The sequence below is a fragment of the Eurosta solidaginis genome, chromosome 2 (genome assembly GCF_040869045.1).
Source record: "Eurosta solidaginis isolate ZX-2024a chromosome 2, ASM4086904v1, whole genome shotgun sequence".
Taxonomy (NCBI): Eukaryota; Metazoa; Arthropoda; class Insecta; order Diptera; family Tephritidae; genus Eurosta; species Eurosta solidaginis.
The window spans coordinates 288,874,022-288,897,289 of NC_090320.1; the positions used below are offsets into that span (position 1 = coordinate 288,874,022).

The 23,268-nt window shown below is 35.9% G+C and overlaps 3 protein-coding genes across 15 annotated transcripts in view; 1 reads left to right on the forward strand and 2 right to left on the reverse strand.

Moving 5' to 3' along the window:
• The window catches only part of LanB1 (laminin subunit beta-1), a 45,864-nt gene extending 33,475 nt beyond the window's left edge, over positions 1 to 12,389 (reverse strand). Inside the window, exon 1 of the mRNA XM_067768422.1 lies at positions 12,115 to 12,389. The gene's annotated coding sequence lies outside the window, so the exon portion shown is untranslated. The remainder of the gene's footprint in view (positions 1 to 12,114) is intronic.
• Positions 1 to 23,268, reverse strand: part of LOC137241140 (tropomyosin-1-like) — an 857,608-nt gene that overhangs the window by 45,107 nt on the left and 789,233 nt on the right. For 5 of the 8 annotated variants that reach the window (XM_067768425.1, XM_067768429.1, XM_067768423.1 and 2 more), the window contains one exon: positions 16,226 to 16,313. The exons of 1 other annotated variant lie outside the window; for it this stretch is intronic. In XM_067768425.1, coding sequence (XP_067624526.1) covers positions 16,226 to 16,245 — 20 coding nt within the window. In that variant the 5' untranslated portion in view covers positions 16,246 to 16,313. Of the gene's footprint in view, positions 1 to 16,225; positions 16,314 to 18,272; positions 18,346 to 18,959; positions 19,059 to 23,268 lie in introns of those variants that run through there. 2 more of the 8 variants (XM_067768428.1, XM_067768426.1) reach the window with 2 other exon arrangements.
• Positions 21,449 to 23,268, forward strand: part of Ziz (dedicator of cytokinesis protein Ziz) — a 132,292-nt gene continuing 130,472 nt past the window's right edge. For all 6 annotated transcript variants that reach the window (XR_010949919.1, XR_010949920.1, XM_067768420.1 and 3 more), the window contains exon 1: positions 21,449 to 22,297. Coding sequence is in view for 3 of the 6 variants with exons in the window: in XM_067768417.1 (XP_067624518.1) it covers positions 22,193 to 22,297 (105 nt within the window). In the remaining 3 variants the exon portion in view is untranslated. The remainder of the gene's footprint in view (positions 22,298 to 23,268) is intronic.

Genomic DNA, 23,268 nt, shown 5'->3' on the forward strand with positions numbered 1-23,268 from the left:
AACCAGAGAGATAAGAGTTTTAGAGAGTTGGTTCCACATTGCAATGAAAAGATGGTTGGTGTTATATGGTGACACACTACAAGCGGGACATACGTTGAGTGTGTCTGTGTTGATTCTGGGTAAGAGATTAGTTTAACCTATTACAGTACCCAGATCGAAGTTGAGCTAGAGTGACGCTCATCTATCATATATATTATTTCTAATTGCTGTTTTTATGTACGGGACACTTTTTCGCTATAAATAAAGTTTTGGTTGTAAAGATGGAGATTCGGGCTATTAGCGAGCTTTGGGCAATTTGGCCGTAGTGCTAAAATAATTTGTTAGAAATAAACGGTTGTGGGCACACAAAGAAATCGATTTGTACTATTGCACTATTGTGAATGTTTGCACTGCATTACCGGCAGTTGATCCCATACGCCAGATAGCAGCGCAATCTGTATGTTTTAATTGACTTATAGAACAGCTGATTTCTGTTGATATTTGACGAGATACTTTTATATTGGTTGCGCAAGATGTGCAAGGGTCCGGCTCGTTTTTGTGTGAGAACGGGGTTCACCGGGCCATCAGTGGCATAATGTTCTGAAGCCTCTTAGTTTATGTTTCTGAGGGCCTTGTCATGCTCCTCTTTTAGCTAAAACGTATCCGTTACCCACTCTTTTGTATGGTTTAACTTTAACTTCAACCTTGAAATCTTTCAAGTCAATATTGAAACCAAAAGACTGTAGGTACTCACAAAATTCACTTCCGAGTGGTACACTTATAATTTCCAAGTTTTATGGCTCAATAAGTAAGACATGCAAATCTTTAGATAAACATATGTACAATGTATTAAATGGATATCGAGTCACACGGAATCAAGCTTAAAACCACTATGGGATACATACACAATATAAACAAAATCAAGTAATATAAACTCGAAACAATCCATTGGGCGGTGGACTAATGCTGTTAAAAATTGATCGCAAATAAAATAACAAACATAAATATATGGGGAAAAATAAACAAAAGCGGCAAAAACGCGCCTAATCAAGTCACTAAATCAAAGTTTATTTGCTCAACAATCAGCAAAAGCGAATATGCGAGGACTGTTTGCTCCGCAACTGCCCGGCTTGCTTTTGAGTTTTATTAAAAAGCCACTTGGACAATTTTTTGAATAAAAGTTAAAATATACTCAAACATTACGTATGAATTTGCCAACAGCTGACACAATTTTGTGCGCAACCACCCGAAAAATGTATTTACATTGAGATTTTAATTGAGTTCAGTTGCGGGCAGCGAATGACTGTGCCAGCATAAACATCATATTGATGGACAAGAATATTACAGAATGGAATTGCGGTATGGGCGTTTCCTGCATTACTTGCTCAATATTAAGATATCTGCACGAGATTGTGTATAACTCAACATTAGAGCTTGAGTGATTATAATGAGTCTTTTGGAGAGAGATGGAAATAAAGACGGAGTTAGAGATAAAAATAGATTTAGAGATAGGGATGGGGATGGGAATGGAGATAGAGACAGAGGTGAAGATATTGGTAGATATAGACATTCTAAAGCAGAGCCGGCCAAAAGTTGCACATTGTGCAATTTGAGTTCGTATTTTCACATAGACACTAGCGATGTGCGATCACGATCGTTTGCTTTCGCTTGTCACTCACTAAAATCAACAGTGAGTGCAAAAGGAAAAGTCCATGCTACTTTTTGGGCACATAATAAAAACAATATACTGCAAGGTTTAAAGTGACTTTTAATACGTTTTAGTTAGTATTATTAAGTTCCTATGAACATACATATTAATATTGACAATTTAAATATTAATAAATATTGACAATTCAATATAAGTACCCTTTTGTACGTTCTACTTAGTTTTATTACTTTTTATACATTTTTTTTTATTGAATAACTTTATGTTTTGAAAATATTTATTTCTATTTTTTCATTTACTTTGTTTTATAGTTCTTTCTTAATGAAAAAGTGATTTTTTTAAGTAAATTTTGCATTGAAGAAACACCATACCTTCTTTTATAAAAAAGTTTTATCTGGCTAGCCCGACCTCCGCGTTCTTAGTTATATGAATATAAGTAAATATTGTTAGGATTAGCTTGAAATCAAATAACCAGAGTCCTTTTTAATTTCGAACTTCACAGTACACATTTTCTTTTAGCACACTGTGGGGACTTGTCACTCAATTTTTACCCACACTTATGCAATTGTTTTAGTATTTGTGTGGCCGGCTCTGGTTTACAAGTAAGATATGTATCAGCTGTTCGCTCACAGCTGCACTCACCTGACCATAATGCTTCTTTTATCACTTCGGTCAAACGACATATTCTTAGAAATAAATATGTGACCTGTAATCATGAAAGCGACCTATCGTGCGAAAATACCGTTGTTCACTTTTTGAGTCATTCTTATAGGAAATTTAACGCTATTTCCAATGGAAAAAAGCGCAGTTTTCGGACTACAAATACGATTTTTTGAAACATTTCGATCCATGCGCCACCTATTCGAGATTTTTTCTTATTATTGCATTGTCATCGGGTTCTGAACTATATTCCAAGTTTCAAGCTTGTAGCTTTAAGTAACTTAAATTTTAGTTACAAAATTCGTTCACAACGGCCGGCCGCTACACAAAGTCAAGCTAAACAAAAATTTTAAACGCCTTTTTCTCGAAAACATGTTTTCGCACAATAGGTCCCTTTTATGATTCCAGGCCACATATATCTTACTTTTAAACCTATGCAATAGATATAGGTACTTAAATAGAGATAGATTTAAAGATAGAGTAAGAGATAGAAATAAAGATATAGATAATGCTGGACTGCAGTGAGCAAAATGGCATTTATAATCATGACACGCCTGATGGAGGAGGGCAGGCAAATACGCAGGCGAAGCAGTGGCTATTAAAGCGACACTCAGACCAAATAGCGGAATCCTGGACGCAAGGACAACAGTAGGCTCTTAAAAATGAGAAATATGGAGCGCCACACTGAAGTAATGCGAAGGTGGTACCGGGTTGGCGATGGTTCCAAAACTGGGGTTAGTTTTTAGTCTACGGACACACGGTTGCTGCTACGCAGCAATTATGGAGATGAAGATAAAGATACGGATTGGAAAGGAGATAGGAATAGGGATGGGGATAGATATAGGGATAGAGATATAAAAATAGATTTAGAAAAAGCGATATAGATAGAGATAACGATATATGTATATAGTGATAGAAAAAAGAGAAAGATAGAGGTAAAGAGGGAGAGATATAGAAAAGGAGATAGAGATATTGGTCTATCACTATAGTTAAATGGCAGCCCGTGAGCCTATGTTTTCATAGGAGCACATTTGCTGAGACTTAAAGGAGTCAAAAATTACTATTTATTATTGGAGCAGATTTTCGAGGAAATGCCCATATTTAACGCCAAGAACCAAGCGTACAAAGTATTCTTTTCTTCTTAACATTTTCTAGCTGAATAATGGAATTACGTACATAAACAGATGCGGGAAATGTGGGCATAAAAAAAAAAAACAACCAAACTAGGCAAAGCACATTTGTCTTGGTCATTGCTATGAGATCATGAGCTAACAAAAAATTGTAGGGAACATAAAAAAACGGTTATATCTACTTACAAAATCCTCACGCATATCATTTTTAATCACATATGAGCAGATTTTACTACATCATCAGTGCAATTGCAACTTTCATTCTCTTATTAATTAATCGCATGAGTATGAAAATTTAAGTCCAAGTTCAATAAAATCTTTCATAGTTATTGTCATATTTGTTCTTGTAGTCTAGAGTAATTACAGCATCCGTTTTTTTGTCAGTTTTTCGGCATCTTTTCAACTTTAGCGTTGAAGCGTTTATTATATAGTACGAAGTGTCGTCTTCTACTATCGCAAGCATAATTGCATTGTATCTCGCATAAGAATATCAGGCGACAGATACGTTAATAAATAATCTGCTTAAATGAACTTGTATGTAAATTTGGAGTAAAAATGAATGGCTGTATTTGCAGTGCCCAGACTCGAAGCTTAGGATACTTTTCTGTCCTTTCTTTGGTTGGTATGTGAATGCGCTTCTAATTCGCAACTGCCTTATGAATTATTCAGAAGGCATGACTTAAGTTTATTATCCAGAATTGGGGGATTTTCACAGGATGAATCCGCAGCCCTTACTTCATAGCCATAAGCACTCGCCTCAACTAAATACATTAGAAATGTAACAGATGCTCCTCCTTTGCCTCGGAGTGAGCAACTCTCTAGTAAAAGTATATTGACCGTTGAATGTATGGCTACTTCACTCGCATCACTAAAATCAATTTATTCATTTGCTGTTATGAAAAGGACATAGACTAGTGTAGATTCCGACTGCCTTCTAATTAAAATCGTTTGTAATTCTTGTTTGCTAACTCATTTCGCTGCGCTCGTAGTATTGACTACTTGTTACAATAAAAACATATGAAATGCAATGCAGTTGAGGTCAGGGCCGCATTAACCCTCAACGGGGCCATAGGCAACCAACAATTTGGGGCCCTTTTTTCACACCCCTTACCTTCTTTTTTCGATTAAAAAATACAAACTTATATCTTTCATAAAAATTTTATTGTCACATTATAATAATATCAATAAAATTACGATCTACATTTTAAACATGTCGTTTTCTACATTTGTTTTCGCCAAATCCATCAATTATATCATCAATATCGATTTTGTTCAATAAATCTGACTCAATGCAAAGTATACCTACCATATCGAGTCGCGTTGTATCACTTTGAGCAGCTTTGATTCTTTTTAATTGCGAGAAGGATCGTTCCGCAGAACAGTTTGTGATCATTAATGTTAAAAAATCCGAAGAGCTATTTCTGTTAGGAAATACTTCGACTAATTGACCTTCCATTGGAATCTTATACAAATGACTATAAGTTTTTTGTGCATCAGTGTATCTGGAGTTCACGTATCTTTGGAATTACTTCATTGCAATGAAAAATTCTTTTAAACCTCTAGAATAAAAAATAACTAAGTTATTTATAGCTTCGTGGAGGTCTCCATTACTTAGAGAAAAGTTGATGAGAAATGCAAATCTCTCTGAAACTTCCATATACTTTCACTGTGAAGATTGTCGATAATTTCGAGGAAACCTTTTGTCCTAAAATCATTGCGAGGCGAAAATTCTACTTCTGGAGCATATCCGTTATTAGATTGTTTTTTTCTACGACGAGTCCGTTTTACGATTTCTGTATAACCTACACCAAGAAATCATTGAACTTTTCACAGAATGAAACTAAAATCTCTTCTAACGATCCATACAAAAAAGCACACGTTTGCAAATCTGTCTTTTCACTTCGCAATAACTTACTTACTGAACGCATAGCAGTCAGAATAGAGTTGAAGGCTTCTACACCCTCTGTTCCAAAAATAACCGACATTTTTCAAAATAAAAACAACCAGTGTACATTTTGAGATAATTCTTTTTTATTATTAAATATACTCTCCTTTCACTTCGATACACTTCTTTTTTTGCACGCTAATACAATTTGTCAAATGAGTCGGAAATGTCCTTTTTAGGAACCTTGTCTAATTCGTCGGTCGTCGCCTTTTGAATGCGTTCAATTGAGTTTTATTTATTTGAGTAAAAATTATTTTCAGTTCTGACTATATTTTTCTTTCACTCTCTAGAATTTTATGTTTGTAAGAAAATTTCAGAAGTCTTTTTAATTTTTCGGGGCCCCCTAAAATCGGGGGCCCCAGGCAACTGCCTATTTTGCTGCTTGTTAATCCGGCCCTGGTTGAGGTCATAGCCCAGTCAATCAATTTTGTTCAAAGCAATACAAAATTTAAGTTCATGAAATTTTTGAGTTTTGTATTCCTTGCAAGTCGTTATAGATCGAGTGGGTGCACTCGAAATATTTGACGCTCAAAATCGTTTTTCTTGATAAAAAACTTGTTAAGCCAGAGTTTTTTTGGTCAACGTTATACCTTCATCTGCATGAAAACAAAAATGGGCGTATTAAAGCAGTTTATGCTCTGCTTAGCACTGCATTTTTGTACTAGACGTCCAATTACATACAAGACAAGTAAATGGACACCTTTTGCTGTTGACAGTAGTTTGCTGCATTTTAAACAGAATGTGTGAAGGAAAAAATATTTCAAACAAGCGCGTTTTCTTAAATTTTAAGTTTTTTTTTGTTTTAATTTAATATTTTTATACTCAGTTGAGCAGAGCTCACAGAGTATATTAAGTTTGATTGGATAACGGTTGGTTGTACAGGTATAAAGGAAGCGAGATAGATATAGACTTCCATATATCAAAATCATCAGAATCGAAAAAAAATTTGATTGAGCCATGTCCGTCCGTCCGTTAACACGATAACTTGAGTAAATTTTGAGGTATCTTGATGAAATTTGGTACGTAGGTTCCTGAGCACTCATCTCAGATCGCTATTTAAAATGAACGATATCGGACTATAACCACGCCCACTTTTTCTATATCGAAAATTTGGAAAAACCGAAAAAGTGCGATAATTCATTACCAAAGACAGATAAAGCGATGAAACTTGGCAGGTGGGTTGAAATTATGACGCAGAATAGAAAATTAGTAAAATTTTGGACAATGGGCGTGGCACCGCCCACTTTTAAAAGAAGGTAATTTAAAACTTTTGCAAGCTGTAATTTGGCAGTCGTTGAAGATGTCATGATGAAATTTGGCAGGAACGTTACTCCTATTACTATATGTACGCTTAATAAAAATTAGCAAAATCGGAAAAGGACCACGCCCACTTAAAAAAAAAAATTGTTTTTTAAAGTAAAATTTTAACAAAAAATTTAATATCTTTACAGTATATAAGTAAATTATGTCAACATTCAACTCCAGTAATGATTTGGTGCAACAAAATACAAAAATAAAAAAAAATTTCAAAATGGGCCTGGCTCCGCCCTTTTTCATTTAATTTGTCTAGGATACTTTTAATGCCATAAGTCGAACAAAAATTTACCAATCCTTTTGAAATTTGATAGGGGCATAGATTTTATGACGTTAACTCTTTTCTGTGAAAAAGGGCGAAATCGGTTGAAGCCACGCCCAGTTTTTATACACAGTCGTCCGTCTGTCCTTCCGCATGGCCCTTAACACGATAACTTTAGCAAAAATCGACATATCTTTATCTTGGTATAAAAAATGAACGAAATCCGACTATGACCACGCCCACTTTTTCGATATCGAAAATTACGAAAAATGAAAAAAATGCCATAATTCTCTACCAAATATGAAAAAAGGGATGAAACATGGCAATTGGATTGGTTTATTGACGCGAAATATTACTTTAGAAAAAACTTTGTAAAATGGTTGTGACACCTACCATATTAAGTAGAAGAAAATGAAAAAGTTCTGCAGTGCGAAATAAAAAACCCTTGAAATCTTGGCAGGTATTACATATATAAATAAATTAGCGGTATCCAACAGATGATGTTCTGGGTCACCCTGGTCCACATTTTGGTCGATAAACTGGAAAACGCCTTCACATATACAACTACCACCACTCCCTTTTAAAACTCTCATTAATACCTTTAATTTGATACCAATATCGTACAAACACATTCTAGAGTCACCCCTGGTCCACCTTTCCGGCGATATCTCGAAAAGGCGTCCACCTATAGAACTAAGCCCCACGCCCTTTTAAAATACTCATTAACACCTTTCCTTTGATACCCATATCGTACAAACATATTCTAGAGTCAACCCTGATCCACCTTTATGGCGATATCCCTAAATGGCGTCCACCTATAGAACTATGGCCCACTCCCTCATAAAATACTCTTTAGTGCCTTTCACTTGATAGACATGTCATACAAACACATTCCAGGGTTTCCCTCGGTTCATTTTCCAACATGGTTATTTTCCCTTATGTTGTCACCATAGCTCTCAACTGAGTATGTAATGTTCGGTTACACCCGAACTTAACCTTCTTTACTTGTTTTTGATAAAAAATTCCTTTATATCGTCGCCAGCTCGTTAAAAGTTGTTTACTCTTATTAACACACTTTTTCAGTAGAATTAAAGAAAAATAAAGAAACTGAGGAAATATTATCATTTTCAGCAATCTCTTCCCTTTCCGTCAACTTCAAAAAGTAATTTTGTGTGAAAAGTGTAGTTAGCGGTTTTACCACGACGGCGACGATATATATACATACATATGTAAGCCCAGCAGTTAAGCAAAACAGAAGGAACCATCTAGCAATGCTTATGAAATCTAAGCAAATTTGATTAGGTAATCGTTGTTTTCAGGGACCGCTTAAATACTGCAGGGAATCGCACTGGTTCCGAACCGATGCAGAACTATCGTATTAAGAGATGCTACCATTTATAATCTAATTCCATCCGCTCGCAATGCTTTCAACAAAAATGTTCAATGTCCTACGAAATACAATTGTTCGAGGAATATAGAGTGATTTGTAAGTAGAAGAGGAATGATCATCAAGCGCCCAACTTGGGGCCCAAGTGCCAGAAAATTCGAATGTGCCACAGGGTAATTTTGAGAAGTCGAGAATGTTTGATGGACTTCCAGGAACAGCATCTAATATTTTACCGACGTCGGGTTATTTTTAGGGGTGTATGTTAAAGTTGCTTCAGATAAATAGCCAAAAAAAAAACAACAAGTCAACTAGTAGTAGAGATCTATGAGAAAAGGGATGATATTATTTAGGTTTAAACGCGACAAGGTAAATTCGCAAAAGAAAAATTGTCCTATAAAAGCATATGCCTTATTCAAGGGTAGAGGATACATCTTATAATTCACACATTTTATAAGCAACTTAATTACTTACCAAATTTGTGGCGAAGGATCGAGTTTTTCAAGCCCCACAAAATTTTCGAATAGGGAACGTTTTAAGGAAAGGGAGTGCTTTATGGATGGTACTTCCAAATATTTTTAAATCAACAGATTTTCCAGTGCAACATTTGTAAGTCCATGAAAGCTATATTTGACAACGTAAATTTAAAGACAAGTCTTCAACTTTGGCAATATTGTATTTAATACGGAAACTATGTTTTTAGTGACGAGTTGTTCTTCCTCTATGTGAATATTGGACCCCATATAATAAAAATATTTCAGTAGCAACGCGAAACAACCACGAAAGTAAGACCAAAAGCTTTGCTATTACTAGAGTGGCGTTACTGAAACGAGTCCATCTGGAATTGTAACTCCTATCCTTCGTTTCGTGGTCCTCGAACTTTCAATACCACTGAAGAAATAGTTGTAGTTCTAGATATTTATTTTATCAAATCAGATATAGAAGATGACCTATGCAATGACAGAGTATGTTTCGCGCCTCACTACGTATTTAATGACTGTCACGAGTTACAAAAAGTCGTTTTATATTATAATATTAAGTCCCTGATTTTAATGCTTTCTTTTGATTTTTCTCAACTCACGTCGGCCGAAGCAGCGCTTACCCAGCAAATAATTTTGTTGTGAATTTTGAGCCTAATCAAATATGAAAGATGTCAGGAAGTCTGCTATCTGACAGTGCACCACAGAGGATGTGTAGACGAAGCAAAAACTCCTTTGCTGCGGCTTAAATTTAGATATTGGGTTTCAAGCATAAAAAGCCAGTATTTGCTCAGACTGGAGATTCTGAGAACTAGGTGGATTGCTTGTTTTTGCTACACAAACAAATTGCACGCCATTTACTTACAAACTCGAGCGTGAGCAAATGTTCGCTTTTTATACGTGAGCCCCATTGTCTGCCGTCGAATATCCTGTATGAAAACTAAACTGGCTAAACCAAAATATTATTGCAATCGGTTCAAGCATTTATGCAAGCAAATAAATCATATTGTGAAGAATATTCACACCACTAAGTCATACTAGCATCCCTAATCCGATACTAAGCAGCCACTTGTATGTACGTAAACAAATCAATCATCATTTACACATGTACCTACAAGGCAGCAGAGAGATACTTACCATCAGTCGAAGTAGTACTCACATATACACACGCATATGGCTATGCGAGAGACTATAAACTACAAATATACATATACATATATGGCTGATAACCAAGCGTTAAGTTCGCGAATTTACTAGACCTTAGGAGAAATGGGTGGACGAGGCAACCGAGAGTATAAAAGCAGCGAAATCTGAGTAGTCAGTAAGCAGTTTGATTTAAACACGCAATTAGTTGTGAAGTAAGAGTAATTGTGAAGTACACTCAATGTAGTCTAATAAAGACCATTTTGCATTAGTTTGAGAATGGAAGAAATAGGAATATGTTTCCTGTGAAATATTATAAAATTAGAAATGCCAACAGTTTATGGAGAAAGCATTGTGGGTCAGACTTGTCAAACTCATAACTAACGCCATCTTGCCCTGGGGCTTTGTTTTATTTGGTACCATCAGAAACCGTTTGAAGTTTCCTGCATCCATCAAAACAAGCATCAAGAAGAAATCAATATGCTGAGGCATGGCCCAGTATGCACGCAAATCAAGACTATTACGGAAAAGGAGACCTTTAAAATGAAAAGTAATGCAATGTTAAACACAAAACCCATAGGCAGGACAGACAGGGGTAGGAGTACCCTTGCTAGCGCTGCAACTCCAGGCAACTGTCTCTAAGTTTTCACCAGACTTAATACTCTGAAAAAAGCTTAGAGACAGTTTTCTGAAGTTCAATACTTAGATGTTTCACGGCGACTCCGAACGGGATCTGCAAGGCAGAACAACATAATCACCCATATTGCCATTGTCGTCGCCGTCACTGAAAGACGACGACTCACGACGACGTGTTAAATTCGGTATTGCCATCGTCGTTTTCGATAACTATTGACGACTATCGACACATGTTTGGTATTGGCTAAGCAAATTTGCTGTCGTCGTCGCCCTCACGCGACGCCATTTTTGTCGACGCTGTTTTTACTGACGACAGAAGAAAAATTTGTAAGTAAAACATTTCTGTTTTAATTAATTAAATATACAAACATGTAATATGCATTGTTTTTTTAGATATTAAAAATGAAAATAACGAGTGCGCAACAATTCGAGGTTCTTGTAGCAAAGCTACAAAAAATCGGAGTTATTTCTGATTTTTTTTCTATTGAGTCTAAGCTCCTCTTTATTATTTTCGTCACTAGAGCTCTCACTACTGTCATAATAAAACATTTTTGTAAAATCTTAAAATGAAATACTTAAACCAATCTCAAATCGCGAAAAATGTACAGAAATAGTAAAAAAAATCGAACAGCTGACCCAGAAATGGCAGAGATGGTATATTTTCCTTTCGTTTTATCGATAAATTGTCGTCGTCGTCTCAACAAGCTTAGCCAATACCGATTTGGTGTCGAAGCTACGACGATGTGACAATAAGAGTGCACGTAAAGGGGATCATTTGCAACAGGATCGATCTTAAAACTGAATGCAATGGTAATTACAAATCCTAGAGAAATCTGCCGCAGGAGTACCACAGGTTTTCATTTGCTCAGAGACAGTTTTCTGAAGTTCAATACTAAAGGCTCTGAGACAGTTTCCTGAAGTTGCAATGGCTCTAAATTACTAATAGGTAGCTTTGTAAAATTTTCGATAATTTCGACTCCGCTCAGCAAATTCTTGATGTGAACTAGTATTTTTAGAGTACTTTGGTATTTTTGTTGCAGGGTATAGATGAAGTATGGTAGATATATTCTATCAGTTGCATGCGCCTGCATTGTGGCAAGCTGTTGTTGTTTTTTTTTTTTAACTTCACATACAACTTATATTATGAGTGATAAGTCTGCAACAGCACAGGGCAAAACACAAGAAAATCATGTGATACGCATTGGAGAAAAAAAAATAGAAAACTAAGAAAAGAAAGCAAGCGATATGAAATGCAGCATCACAAAAGGGATTTCAACGGAAGCACAATAAAATGGTGTCGCATACAAGCGAAATTCTTTAATTTACAACATCACAACACTTTTATGCAGTCAAAAACAATGTTTTTGAAATGATTTTCTTAAGATTTTTTGAATCTTTCATTCATGCTACGCATAGTTTTTGTTGCTATCCACAATATTTTCATGCATTATACATACATATGTACATACATATTTACATACTTGTAATATTTGTTTCCAATGAAACTCAAACTTACCATTCTTGTCCGTGTTCAATTGATAAAATCCCATTACCATTGCACATATGCTGGAGGTACATATCTATATACATATAGTTACCACTTATGTATGCCTTATATACTCATGTGTGCTCCCACTGTTTCATACATATTATTTTGTACATATGTACATATTCATGTATGCACTATGTTATTATACACACTCCCGGTTCAATGTTTTTTTTTTCTTTTACTTTTTTACTCAAAGACCGTCGACGCAAGTTGGATTCCGCACACACGATCTGACTCTGTAAGATCACCTCTCAACACTGAACAAACGCCTTCAACTATAGCGACTCACATGTGGGAATTGGAGATCAACGTTTTCAATGAGATTTGTACCCACCAAGTGAGTATGCATTTAGTGGATATTTGTATTCGAGCGCTGAAGTTGGCAACTCAATAGGAATTGCTCAGCTCACAAACAAGGAATTTTTAAAATAAATAAATACATAATACATCGACATTAGGGAAGCAAACTTATTTATTGTTATATCGTTTCTCGTAGGTGTTGCCGCTTCTATTTCAGCAAAAAATACGTGAGTACCAAGTATGTTTTTTTCAAAGAAATAATAATTTTAATGTTTCGGTTAAAAATTGGGTTCGGTTTTGAATATGGTTTTGGTTCCGGGTTCTGTTCAAATTTCGATCCCGCATTCATTTCCGTTTCGTTCTGATTTCTTTTCCAGTTTTGGACTCGTATTCGGCTAAGTCTACTTGTTTTGTTCTAGTTTCGATCCGGCTTGGTCCAGGCTCGGTCTTGTTTCGGTTCCGGTTTCGGCTTGTACACCGGTTGCGGTAACGGATACGGACGGTCAGAGTTAAGGTCGCTTTCGGGTCCGATAGCAGATCTAGTTTCGATTTTTTTTCGGGTCCGATTTTGATGCATTCATTGATTCCGGTTTCAATTCTAGTTCCGGTTCTGGTTTCAGTCCCGACTCTTTTCTTTCCCTTCCTCTCTATACCCTAAATTTTTTGTGGTAACGACGAAAAAAAATGTATTTTGTTCCAAAGGGCCCAAAGTAGTCCAGGAAGTTATTCTATATCATTTAGAAAGGATTTCAAACTGACTTATTTGGCGCCAACTCGTTTAAATGGCGTTGGCCGTCCAACAAAGCGCACCTTATCCTTCAAACGGAACCCTGCCTATTCCTTATTTTTCATAGGCAGGGAAAACCTTCCTAGAGAGGACTGCAAACAAAAATAAATGCTCAGCAGGTTAACATTTAAATTATTTTTCAAGTGCGCACTGGCGCTCTACGAAAATTTCACACATCCTAATGTATGCACATACAATGAAAGAGTTTGTTTATCAGGTAAGCTAAAATATCTCTGAGATAGTTACACAATGTGAAATCTGTGCGTTCGGCCTTACCATTCACTCAAAGCAAATTAACTCTCAGATAGGTAAACATAACACAAATAGAGGCAACTAAGAACATAAACAAACCAACCTTTCAAAGGTAATGCACAAAAAATATCTTGTTGGTATATTCGTGGCTATCTGAATAGATATGTAATTGAGCGTAGTTGACAGGTTTTGAGAAAATGGAGCGAGTGAGTTTAATGTCGAGTGTAATTGTGTTTGCTGTGATTTCATGTTAACGATCTAGAAGTGAGTTGGGCTGGTGAATAGGTTAGTATTTGAGTGTTTTTGAAATACAGTTTTATAAGATTGAGTAAAACTGAAAATGCAATGAGTTGAGTACTTTTTCACCCTAAGGTTCGGCTTATTACTTTCGTCAAAATGCCAACTTGTGAACAGAGCTGAGCTTCCTTATCATATCCTAATTGATACAATTCCGATTGCACCAACTCCGCTTAGATATATGTAAATTAATTTCATTTGATTCAATTCGAGCTGTGATAAATAATGATACGTTGTGCTATGCCATTTCATGTTATTTTATGTAGTGACATGTTATGCCATGTCATGCTACGCTATGTTATGTTGTGCTATTCATATTTTGTTTGTGAAATTATTTAATGATAACCTATTTTATGTCCAGTTATGCAAATGTGTTCTAGAAAGTACAGTTACAGTTAAAAGCGTGGGTACTGTAGCGTCTGCGGTTACTACGGCATTGGCTTCCGATTGCGATTTGTTCTAATATTGTGGTTATGGCTAATCTTTCGACTGCGACGAGAGCTACTATTATTGCTACTATTATGGTAACACCAAATCGCAACATTTATGATAGATCCGCTCCTCGTCCACTTTCCAGAATAAAAAGTTTCACAAATACTATCTTGGACGGAATCTAGTCTACTTCCGGGAAGGAAAAGTTTCTCAAATGTTAAGCTAGGTAAAGTGGTACCGCGGTACGGAATCTTAAGCGAATCGCACCATGAACTTTTTGGAATAGGTTGATCCTTGCTCCACTTCCCGCACCCTTTGAACACATACACGAAATTTCATTAGTCTAGTCGTTTAGGAGGAGTTCAGTCACAAAAACAGGTACAAAAGAAATATATACAGTGTAGTGCAAAACAAAAGCAACAAATTCATTACTAATATGATATTGGCTGTATTGTCCATGCTTTTAAATTTAAAGGAACAGTTCTTTAAAAAATATGATTTAACCATTGACAGGTTAGTTATTTATAAAACATTTATTAACTTGAGGCAGTTGCAAGTAAGCACAATAACAAAAATGTGTCATTTGTCTAGTATGGAGCTGTGCAAAACAAAAGCAACAAACCATGACCTGGAAAATAGGCCTCTCTTTTTGAATAGATAAGTACTTCTGCAACCTAAATGAGTGATCGAGTAGTGATCTCAGGTGTTACTTCCCGTTCTTTTTTCTAAGCCGGGCGCATTGGTTTCTTGCCACGTAAGCTTCAACTGGGAAAATTACCTCTTATTAGCCCGATGAGGGTCCCAAAGGGGTTCACGACATGTTATTGGGTAAAACAATAACACACTATAAGCCCTTTGATTTCTTAATGATAATTTATTAGCTTTTAGTATTTTTCGGGTCACTTTTATACTAGACATTTTTTCGATGCAGCATATTCTAATGCGAGGGCAAGTTTATTTTGGTTTATAGTTTTTTTTTATAACAATATGTCTACCATGAAGAAGAGTGTCTGACGCTTGAAAGAACCAGTTCGTATCATAAATTGGTTTTCCCCGTATGAAATCTTCATTCCGGAGAACATCTATGTATCAACACGACTGCCTTAACAGCGTTGATCTGAGAACCATATCGTAAGGATACGATAACCTTACGAAGTATTAATTATTTATTACTTTTTGAACTCGATTTTGGTAGGGATATAATAGAATCAGGAGTAAGGAAGAAAACACCCTTTTACTCAGAGACAAAGCCTTTTTTATTTTAAATAATATTTGTTAGAATGGACGCTGTTAAGAGAAATGTTATCACCAAATAAGATACGAACTGGTTTTTCCGCCTGTCAGAAACTGTTCTTCAAAATAATCCATATCAGTGCCCAATTTTGTATTATAAAAATCAGCTATAAACCAAAATACACTTGCATGCGCAGTAGATTATGCTTGAAAGAAGAATTGTTTAGTACAAAAACAACCCGAATTATTACTCAAAGCTAATATATTATCTAGTGTGAATCAATAGGCTAATAGTCGGTTATTCGCTGACCAAGAAATAGGCGCGAATCCTTTTGAGACCCTCTTAGGGCTATTAAAACGAAATTTTCTCCGTTAAAGGTTATGTGGCAAGAAACTGCTACTCCTCGCTATAAAAGATCAAAGGGGAAGCACAACTGAGATCACTACTCCAAGTCCGATCACTCATTCAGGTTTCACCAGTACTTCCCTACTGAAAAAGAGAGGCTCATTTTCCCAGTCATGGTTTGTTGTTGTAGTTTTGCACACTAGGCAAATTACACATTTTTGCTATTATGCTTTCTTGCTTTACTACTGCTTTAAGTTCTTTTATAAATAACTGACCGGCCAATAACTCCCTTATACCATAAAGAACCGTTACTTTAAATTTATAAGCATGAAAAATACGGACAATAATATATTTGAATTGAGCTTGTTGCATTTGTTTTGCACAATACTGTACATGCGTACATACATATCTTATATATAAAGATGCCTTACCTTTGATTTGTTTTCGACATTGTGATTCTTTAAATTTGCTTTTGCCCGTACGTTACTCGTTGATGTTTTAGGGATTTCCAAATTTTAGCTAACGAAAGAGTAGTTTAACATTTAAATAAAATGGAGTTGTAATAAATGGGTATATAAACTTAAAACGCGTTCGAAAAAGTTGTAATATTTTAATTCGAATTTTTTCCATTTTTGTGCTCTCAGAAAAGAAGCGCTATTTCAAATTATTAACGTAACAAAGCACAAAAACGAAAAATAACAAGTAAAGGTGTCTAAGTGCGGGTGTAACCGAACATTATATACTCAGCGTGGGCTTCAATTGCACATTTCATTTCAGATAAATTACTTTTCTACATAACACGTGGCACCGCCCATTTAAAAAAAAATGTCTCCCCATTTCCTCTTACAATAAAACTTGATAAGTGAAATATCATTGATTCAAAACTATTTTTTGCTAAGTTATAGCTTATTATTCTAGTCTACGACCGTTTTAACTTGCCGTGGTCTTTAACCAATCCCTTCCATTTTTACCAGGAATATTTTCTACAATAGGGAAAATTTGTGTACCCTATTTTATTACGATCCGTTAATTTTTCTTCGAGTTATGGCTCCCGAAACATAGAAAATTGCTTAGTCATAAAAGGGGCCGTGCCACACCCATTTACAAAAATTTTAGTGTTTTCCAATTTAATGTTATAATTCGATTTAGAAAGTAAAATTATATTGATATAAAGCTCTTTTTCGCTAAGATATAGCTTATTATTTTCGTCTACGACTCTTTTAAAAATCTTTCATATAAAAGTGGGCGTGGTCTTTAACCGATCTCGTCCATTTTTTCTAGAAATATTTCCTGACAAAGGAAAAATCTCTGAACCCAATTTTATTACGATCCGTTCATTTTTCTTCGAGTTATGGCTCCCGAAATATAGAAAATTGCTTTGTCATAAAAGGGGCGGTGCCACGCCCATTTTTTAAAATTTGAAGTTTTTCCTATTTATTGTTATAAATCCAGTTGGGAAATGAAATATCATTGATATAAAGCTTTTTTTGCAAAGATGTAGCTTATTTTATTCGTCCACGACTCTTTTAAAAATCTTTTATATAAAAGTGGGCGTGGTCCTTAACCGATTTCGTTAATTTTCTTCAAAACATTCCTTATAGTAAAGGCAACTTTCTGCCGAATTTTGTTACGATAGGTTTAACGATTTTTATGATTAACAATATTTGTAAAATTGATTTTATCACAAGTGGGCGGTGCCACGCCCATTTAAAAATTCTAGGTGTATTATTTACTAAATAATCAGTTTTTTTGCTTTCCAGAATGTTATATATATAAAAAGAGGGCATGGTTTTCATCCGATTTCGCTCATTTTCAATGCCAATCTATTCTTGGTCCAGATAAGCTCGTGTACCAAAATTGATGAAGATATCTCAATATTTACTAAAGTTATGGTGTTAACGGACAGACGGACGGGCGGACAAGGCTCAATCAAATTTTTTTTCGACGCTGATGATTTTGATATATGGAAGTCTATATCTATCTCGATTCCTTTATACCTGTACAACCAACCGTTCCAATCAAAGTTAATATACTCTGTGTGCAAAGCACGCTGAGTATAAAAAAGTACGAAACAGCAACTTGTATCTGAAAAAACTACGATACGAACAGAATTGGTTTATTCTTCAATTAACCGTACACAATACGAAAAGCACACAAAATGTCCCCGATAACGGTTTTATCCAGAATTTGTTCTTACTGCTGATCCACACAATTGTGGATTTATAAATTTGTACTTGCTTATTTTAGTAGATTTTCACCGAGCATTTAAAAACCCGAATACATTTGTCATTTTTTTAAAAATATTTAATTATAAAAAGGTTTATGAATCGTTTCAATCAATTAAATAAAATAATTTAAGTTAAGCTTCTTTTTCGTGCTAAACGTAACCAGAAAAAAAAAGAAGCTTGCAAGCATTAGTTTTTTCAATCCACTTTTTATTTGCTGCTTTAATTTTATTTTGCAGACAGATTTTCTTACTTTCTTAATTTTCTTCAATATCTGCACTAAAAAGCGATTAAAATAAATTTTGCCCACACAAGACACTTTTATCAGTATCACAAAAACCTTTCAACGAAAAAATTCTTTTCTCTTTTAAACATCCGCCGGAAAAATTTTTACGAATACTGCATAATGGCGTTGTGTTTCCGTTATGGCAGGTTGTTTTAATGAAAGCGATGCCAGAGTGATGGGATCCACAATCCTCGTGTTCCAATAAAACGTGAACCAGATACGGAGAGAGATTTAACATGCAATTGCAACAACCAGGGAATTTTTATACTTGCCTTTGCATATTACATTTTTATCGGGATCTGGGTTGGAATTCTCTAACTGTGAAAAACTTAATATTGTACACTGATTGAAAACTCAATCGCACTCCAAATTTACAGTTTAATTTTCATTCGTTTCTGTAAGGTACTGTGCACACAGTTTTGCCGAATAAACGCTGAATATAAATTTCATGTCAGTGGGAAAATATATATTAAACGCCATGTAAACAAAAAATTCATTCTGCAACAGTTCCTGTAAGTTTTGGTGTTACAATAGTTTACACAGGCTGTCAAGGAAACTCACGAAATTGTTATGAGTTTTATTGTTTACAGTTTCGCTTTGCAGAATGAGAATATAAAAGATTAAACAATTTCCAGTTTACACTTTAAAACTCACCTTTAAAGCATCCAGCACCTGGATCACTGTCCATTGGAACGCGAGTTCTGTCACCTTAAAGGTGCGAACCAATTCGACCTGTGACGTTGAAAGTTTTCCTTCCTAAATTAAAAACTTGTGTATGTGAATGAAACCCACTCTTACATAATCAGGGAAAATAATGATTTTATATTACCTCTTTTCAAAACAGAAATGGACAAGCAAATATATTCTAAAAAGGTCTGACATTTTTTAATGAACTTCCCAATCATGTTAAAAATTGTGAAAACTTAAACATTTTCAAAAAAAGTGTATTAGAATATTGCAAAACCCTTCCAATAAGATAAAATACTTTGTATCTGTATTTCATGTTACTGATCCTTGAGCGAAACAGACACAGAGGAACCTTATGAATCAGGTCAAAATAATCCCTCGCAATCAAATTGTGGAAGAGTTCTCGAAAACATCGTCTCAGACAAACAGTTGGAGGGCTCATGAGAGTCACGTCTCTTCCAACAAAAATAATAAAACAATAATATATTATGATTAATTATGTTTATATAAAATCTGGTGCAAGGATCGTCATCGTGTCGTGATCACGGTCGTTAAAAAACCTGCAATAATCGGTTGATGGTGGTCCGCAAACGCATTGCAAAGGAGTATTGTTAGAGTACTCCAACATGAAGAAAATGGAACACGTAATCCAACAATTTTTGCAGGGCAGGTTGCAAGAGAAGCTCGGCCTAAAATCTCTTCGGAGGCTATGGCGTCCTATATTTATTAATTTATTTATTATAGTGCAGTATGAAAAATAATTTGGTAATAGTCTAGTTGAGGGGTCGACTGCTAATACGCTACCAAAAATATTGATAGAGGTGTCAAACGACGCGTCTTGACATCAGTATTAATAATCCGAAGGCGGAAAATAAAAATTTTAACGCGTTCAAAAGATATTAACGAAAACCCGAAAAAAGACTCGCGGGTACCTCCGAAACCGGGGATCGGATCCATAGTGTTTTTGCGCAGAACACCTTTCTGCGTTGGCGACCTTCGGCCGCGCTTATAAAAAATAACCCTGTCCTACGCCATGCCAAGTCCGGGTGTGTTCCAACCGTGGCTATCGCCACGGTGATGCACAATTTTTTTTGTGGGTACGAACACAACAACAACCACATGGAAATCGCCAACTTCAACTGCAAATATCTCCGGACAGAGATACAATTTTTCTTTTCGGCCTTCGGATTGTTGTTCTCGAGATTAATACGCGTCTTTTGACACCTCACTCGATATTTTTGGTAGCGTATTAGCAGTCGACCCCTCAACTATACTATTACCAATAATTTAAGAAGTCGTTCTTCCTAAAGTTTAACGATAATCATTTCGTTGAAAGCGCACAACAAAAAACAAATAGAACACTCTTTGGCGCTCAAACTAGCTCAATCTACCAAATAAAAAGTTTAAAACCGTTTGGCATCCTCACATTGATTATCTTCCACATTTTACGTTCACCATACCAGCTGCTTGCAGAGTTGCTTTACAAAAGTACGAAAATTGAACGCCCATTTTTCCAGCTGCTAGCTGCTTGACAGTGAAATTGTTTTTTCAGTCATAAAACGCGCGTCAAGCAATTTGGTAAATTTTTTTCGGATTATTATTGTTTATAATTGCATGTTTTCAGTGGCTAGCGTATATGTATGTATTTGTGTGTGTTAGAATTTCAATTGTAAAATAAGAAAAAGAAATTGGGAAAAAGTAAACAAATAAATGGTGTTGTGCTGTGTATAACAAATTGGACATAAATAATATTTCGACGGTGGTTTCCTTGCTATATGAGCAATGCAATAAAATTATAAGAAAATGTGTGCCGAAAATAAAATAAATATTTGTGCAATCTAATTTTCAATAGTGTGTATCAACGAAAAAGCCGCATTGCAAAAGTGGCATGCGTGTGTGTGTGTTTGTTTTGGCAGTGGGGTAACAAATTTGGGTAATAGTCTAGTTGAGGGGTCGACTGCTAATACGCTACCAAAAATATCGAGAGAGGTGTCAAACGACGCGTATTAATCTCGAGAACAATAATCCGATGGCGGAAAAGAAAAATTTTATCTCTGTCCGGAGATATTTGCATTTGAAGTTGGCGATTTCCATGTGGTTGTTGTTGTGTTGTACCCCCAAAAAAAATTGTGCATCACCGTGGCGGTAGCCACGGTTATACCACACACCCGGACTTGGCATGGCGTAGCCCAGGGTTATTTTTTATAATCGCGGCCGAAGGCCGCCAACGCAGAAAGGTGTTCTGCGCAAAAATACTATGGATCCGACCCCCGATTTCGGAGGTACCCGCGGGTCTTTTTTCGGTTTTTCGTTAATATCTTTTGAACGCGTTAAAATTTTTATTTTCCGCCTTCGGATTATTAATACTGATGTCAAGACGCGTCGTTTGACACCTCTCCCGATATTTTTGGTAGCGTATTAGCAGTCGACCCCTCAACTAGACTATTACCCAAATTTGTGGGCAGCTGCTTGATTGATGAGAATGTCCTTCAAGAATTTTTCGTAAATGTAAGTTAAAAAAAAACAAAAATGTTGGGTACAGTTTATCAATATTAAATGGCAATACAAAGAAGATGGAAGCTGTAATAAAACCACAAGCAAAAGTGTGAAGTTACTACTGGTTGTGGTGGGGAGCCGCCCAGGGCTCCCACAGGATTTACTGTGATTACTCATCGTTTTCCAGTCATATGCTGAAGCAAAGTGTCAAGGCAAGTGCCGCACATATGTATGTAGATATGTACATACACAGCTGTCAGCAATTGTTTAAATAGTGTATGAAGCATGTAAAATATGCGCATATAAATAGAATTATTTAAATATATAACTAAAAATAAATAAAATTGTATTTGTCAAAACCGCACGGAAGAGCACACAACTCGTTCGTGACCGTGCTCTCATTCGCAAGGTAGCACACATACAACATAGCTTTGTACATAAATTCATGTGTTTGGAAACCTTCGTACTTGGCCATCAATTGGTACTTCCTTTAAACTTGTGGTGCTGGTATATTCCAAAAGCAAACCACCATCTTCCAGCGTTGGCTGTGTGTGCGCCTCTACATAGAAGTTTGTTTTGTGTATAACGTGTTTCTTGTTTTTGTTTGGTGATACAAAATTATTCTTGAATATCTCTTGCTGCTTTGTGTGTACCGCTCTTGTTGGCCTTTTATTGGTTTTTTTGTTTGACTGGTTGTGGTCAAGATGAGCGAACGTAAGTTCTCACGCATCACAAACAACACCAAAGCCGGTATGGCGGCTCAGCTACGCGACTCCGTATCGCAGGTAGTGAGGCAGAGCACAGCATTGGTGAGTACATACAAATATGTATATCTTAAAATTGAAAACAAATTGCATATTTAAGTTTGCCTGTAATCATACAAGAATTCCCTTATTTTATATGTAGGCACATGGGCGTAGATAGGTGGGAAAAGGTATTAAAGCGCTATTACGGCATTTCCATGAAAGCTAGGTCTGAGTATATACCTAAATAGTTTGGTGTTTAGGTTTTTTTTTTTTTTTTTTAGCCGTGCTTCGCCCAATACTGCCGTCCAAAGAAAAAGACAGTAAAATGCACTTACTGCCTTTTAGGAACAACAAGTTTCTGCGATTAAAATTTACTGATTACTAAATAAATACTCATTTCAAATTCACAATGAAAGATAAAGCAAGATCTTAAATTTGAAGTTTACTTGAAAAATCTAAAACTTTTCAAATAAAAATTCTATTTTGTCCGATTTTACTGCCTGTTTTATATGGACGCCGAAATAGGTGCTATCACTCACAAATGGAAATAAATATTCTCTGACGGGAGTCCGATGAAACTTGCAGTTTCAACCGGGTTGGACCAAAGAGATATGGGTGTCAGAGCCGTTGGTTCAACATTACAATTGAAGAGATGGTTGGTGACATATGGGGACGCGTCACAAGCGGGACATACATATGTAGGGTATGTCGCAATTGATTCTGCATAAGTAAGAGTTTAAACTAATAAAGTATAAGTAAGAGTTTAAACTAATAAAGTATCCAGATTGAAGTTCAGCTAAAGTGACGCGCGTCTCCTTGTAAAGCTTTGTTTCCTCAACTGCGAGGTTAGGATCTTTGTCTTTGAGAACCAAGTTTAACGGTCATTTGTTGGCATAGTAATTTGCGGGTGTTCCTGACGGCCTTTGTGCTTCCTGTTGTTGTTGTTGTAGCGATAAGGTTGCTCCCCGAAGGCTTTGGGGAGTGTTATCGATGTAGTGGTCCCTTGCCGGATACAGATCCGGTACGCTCAGGTA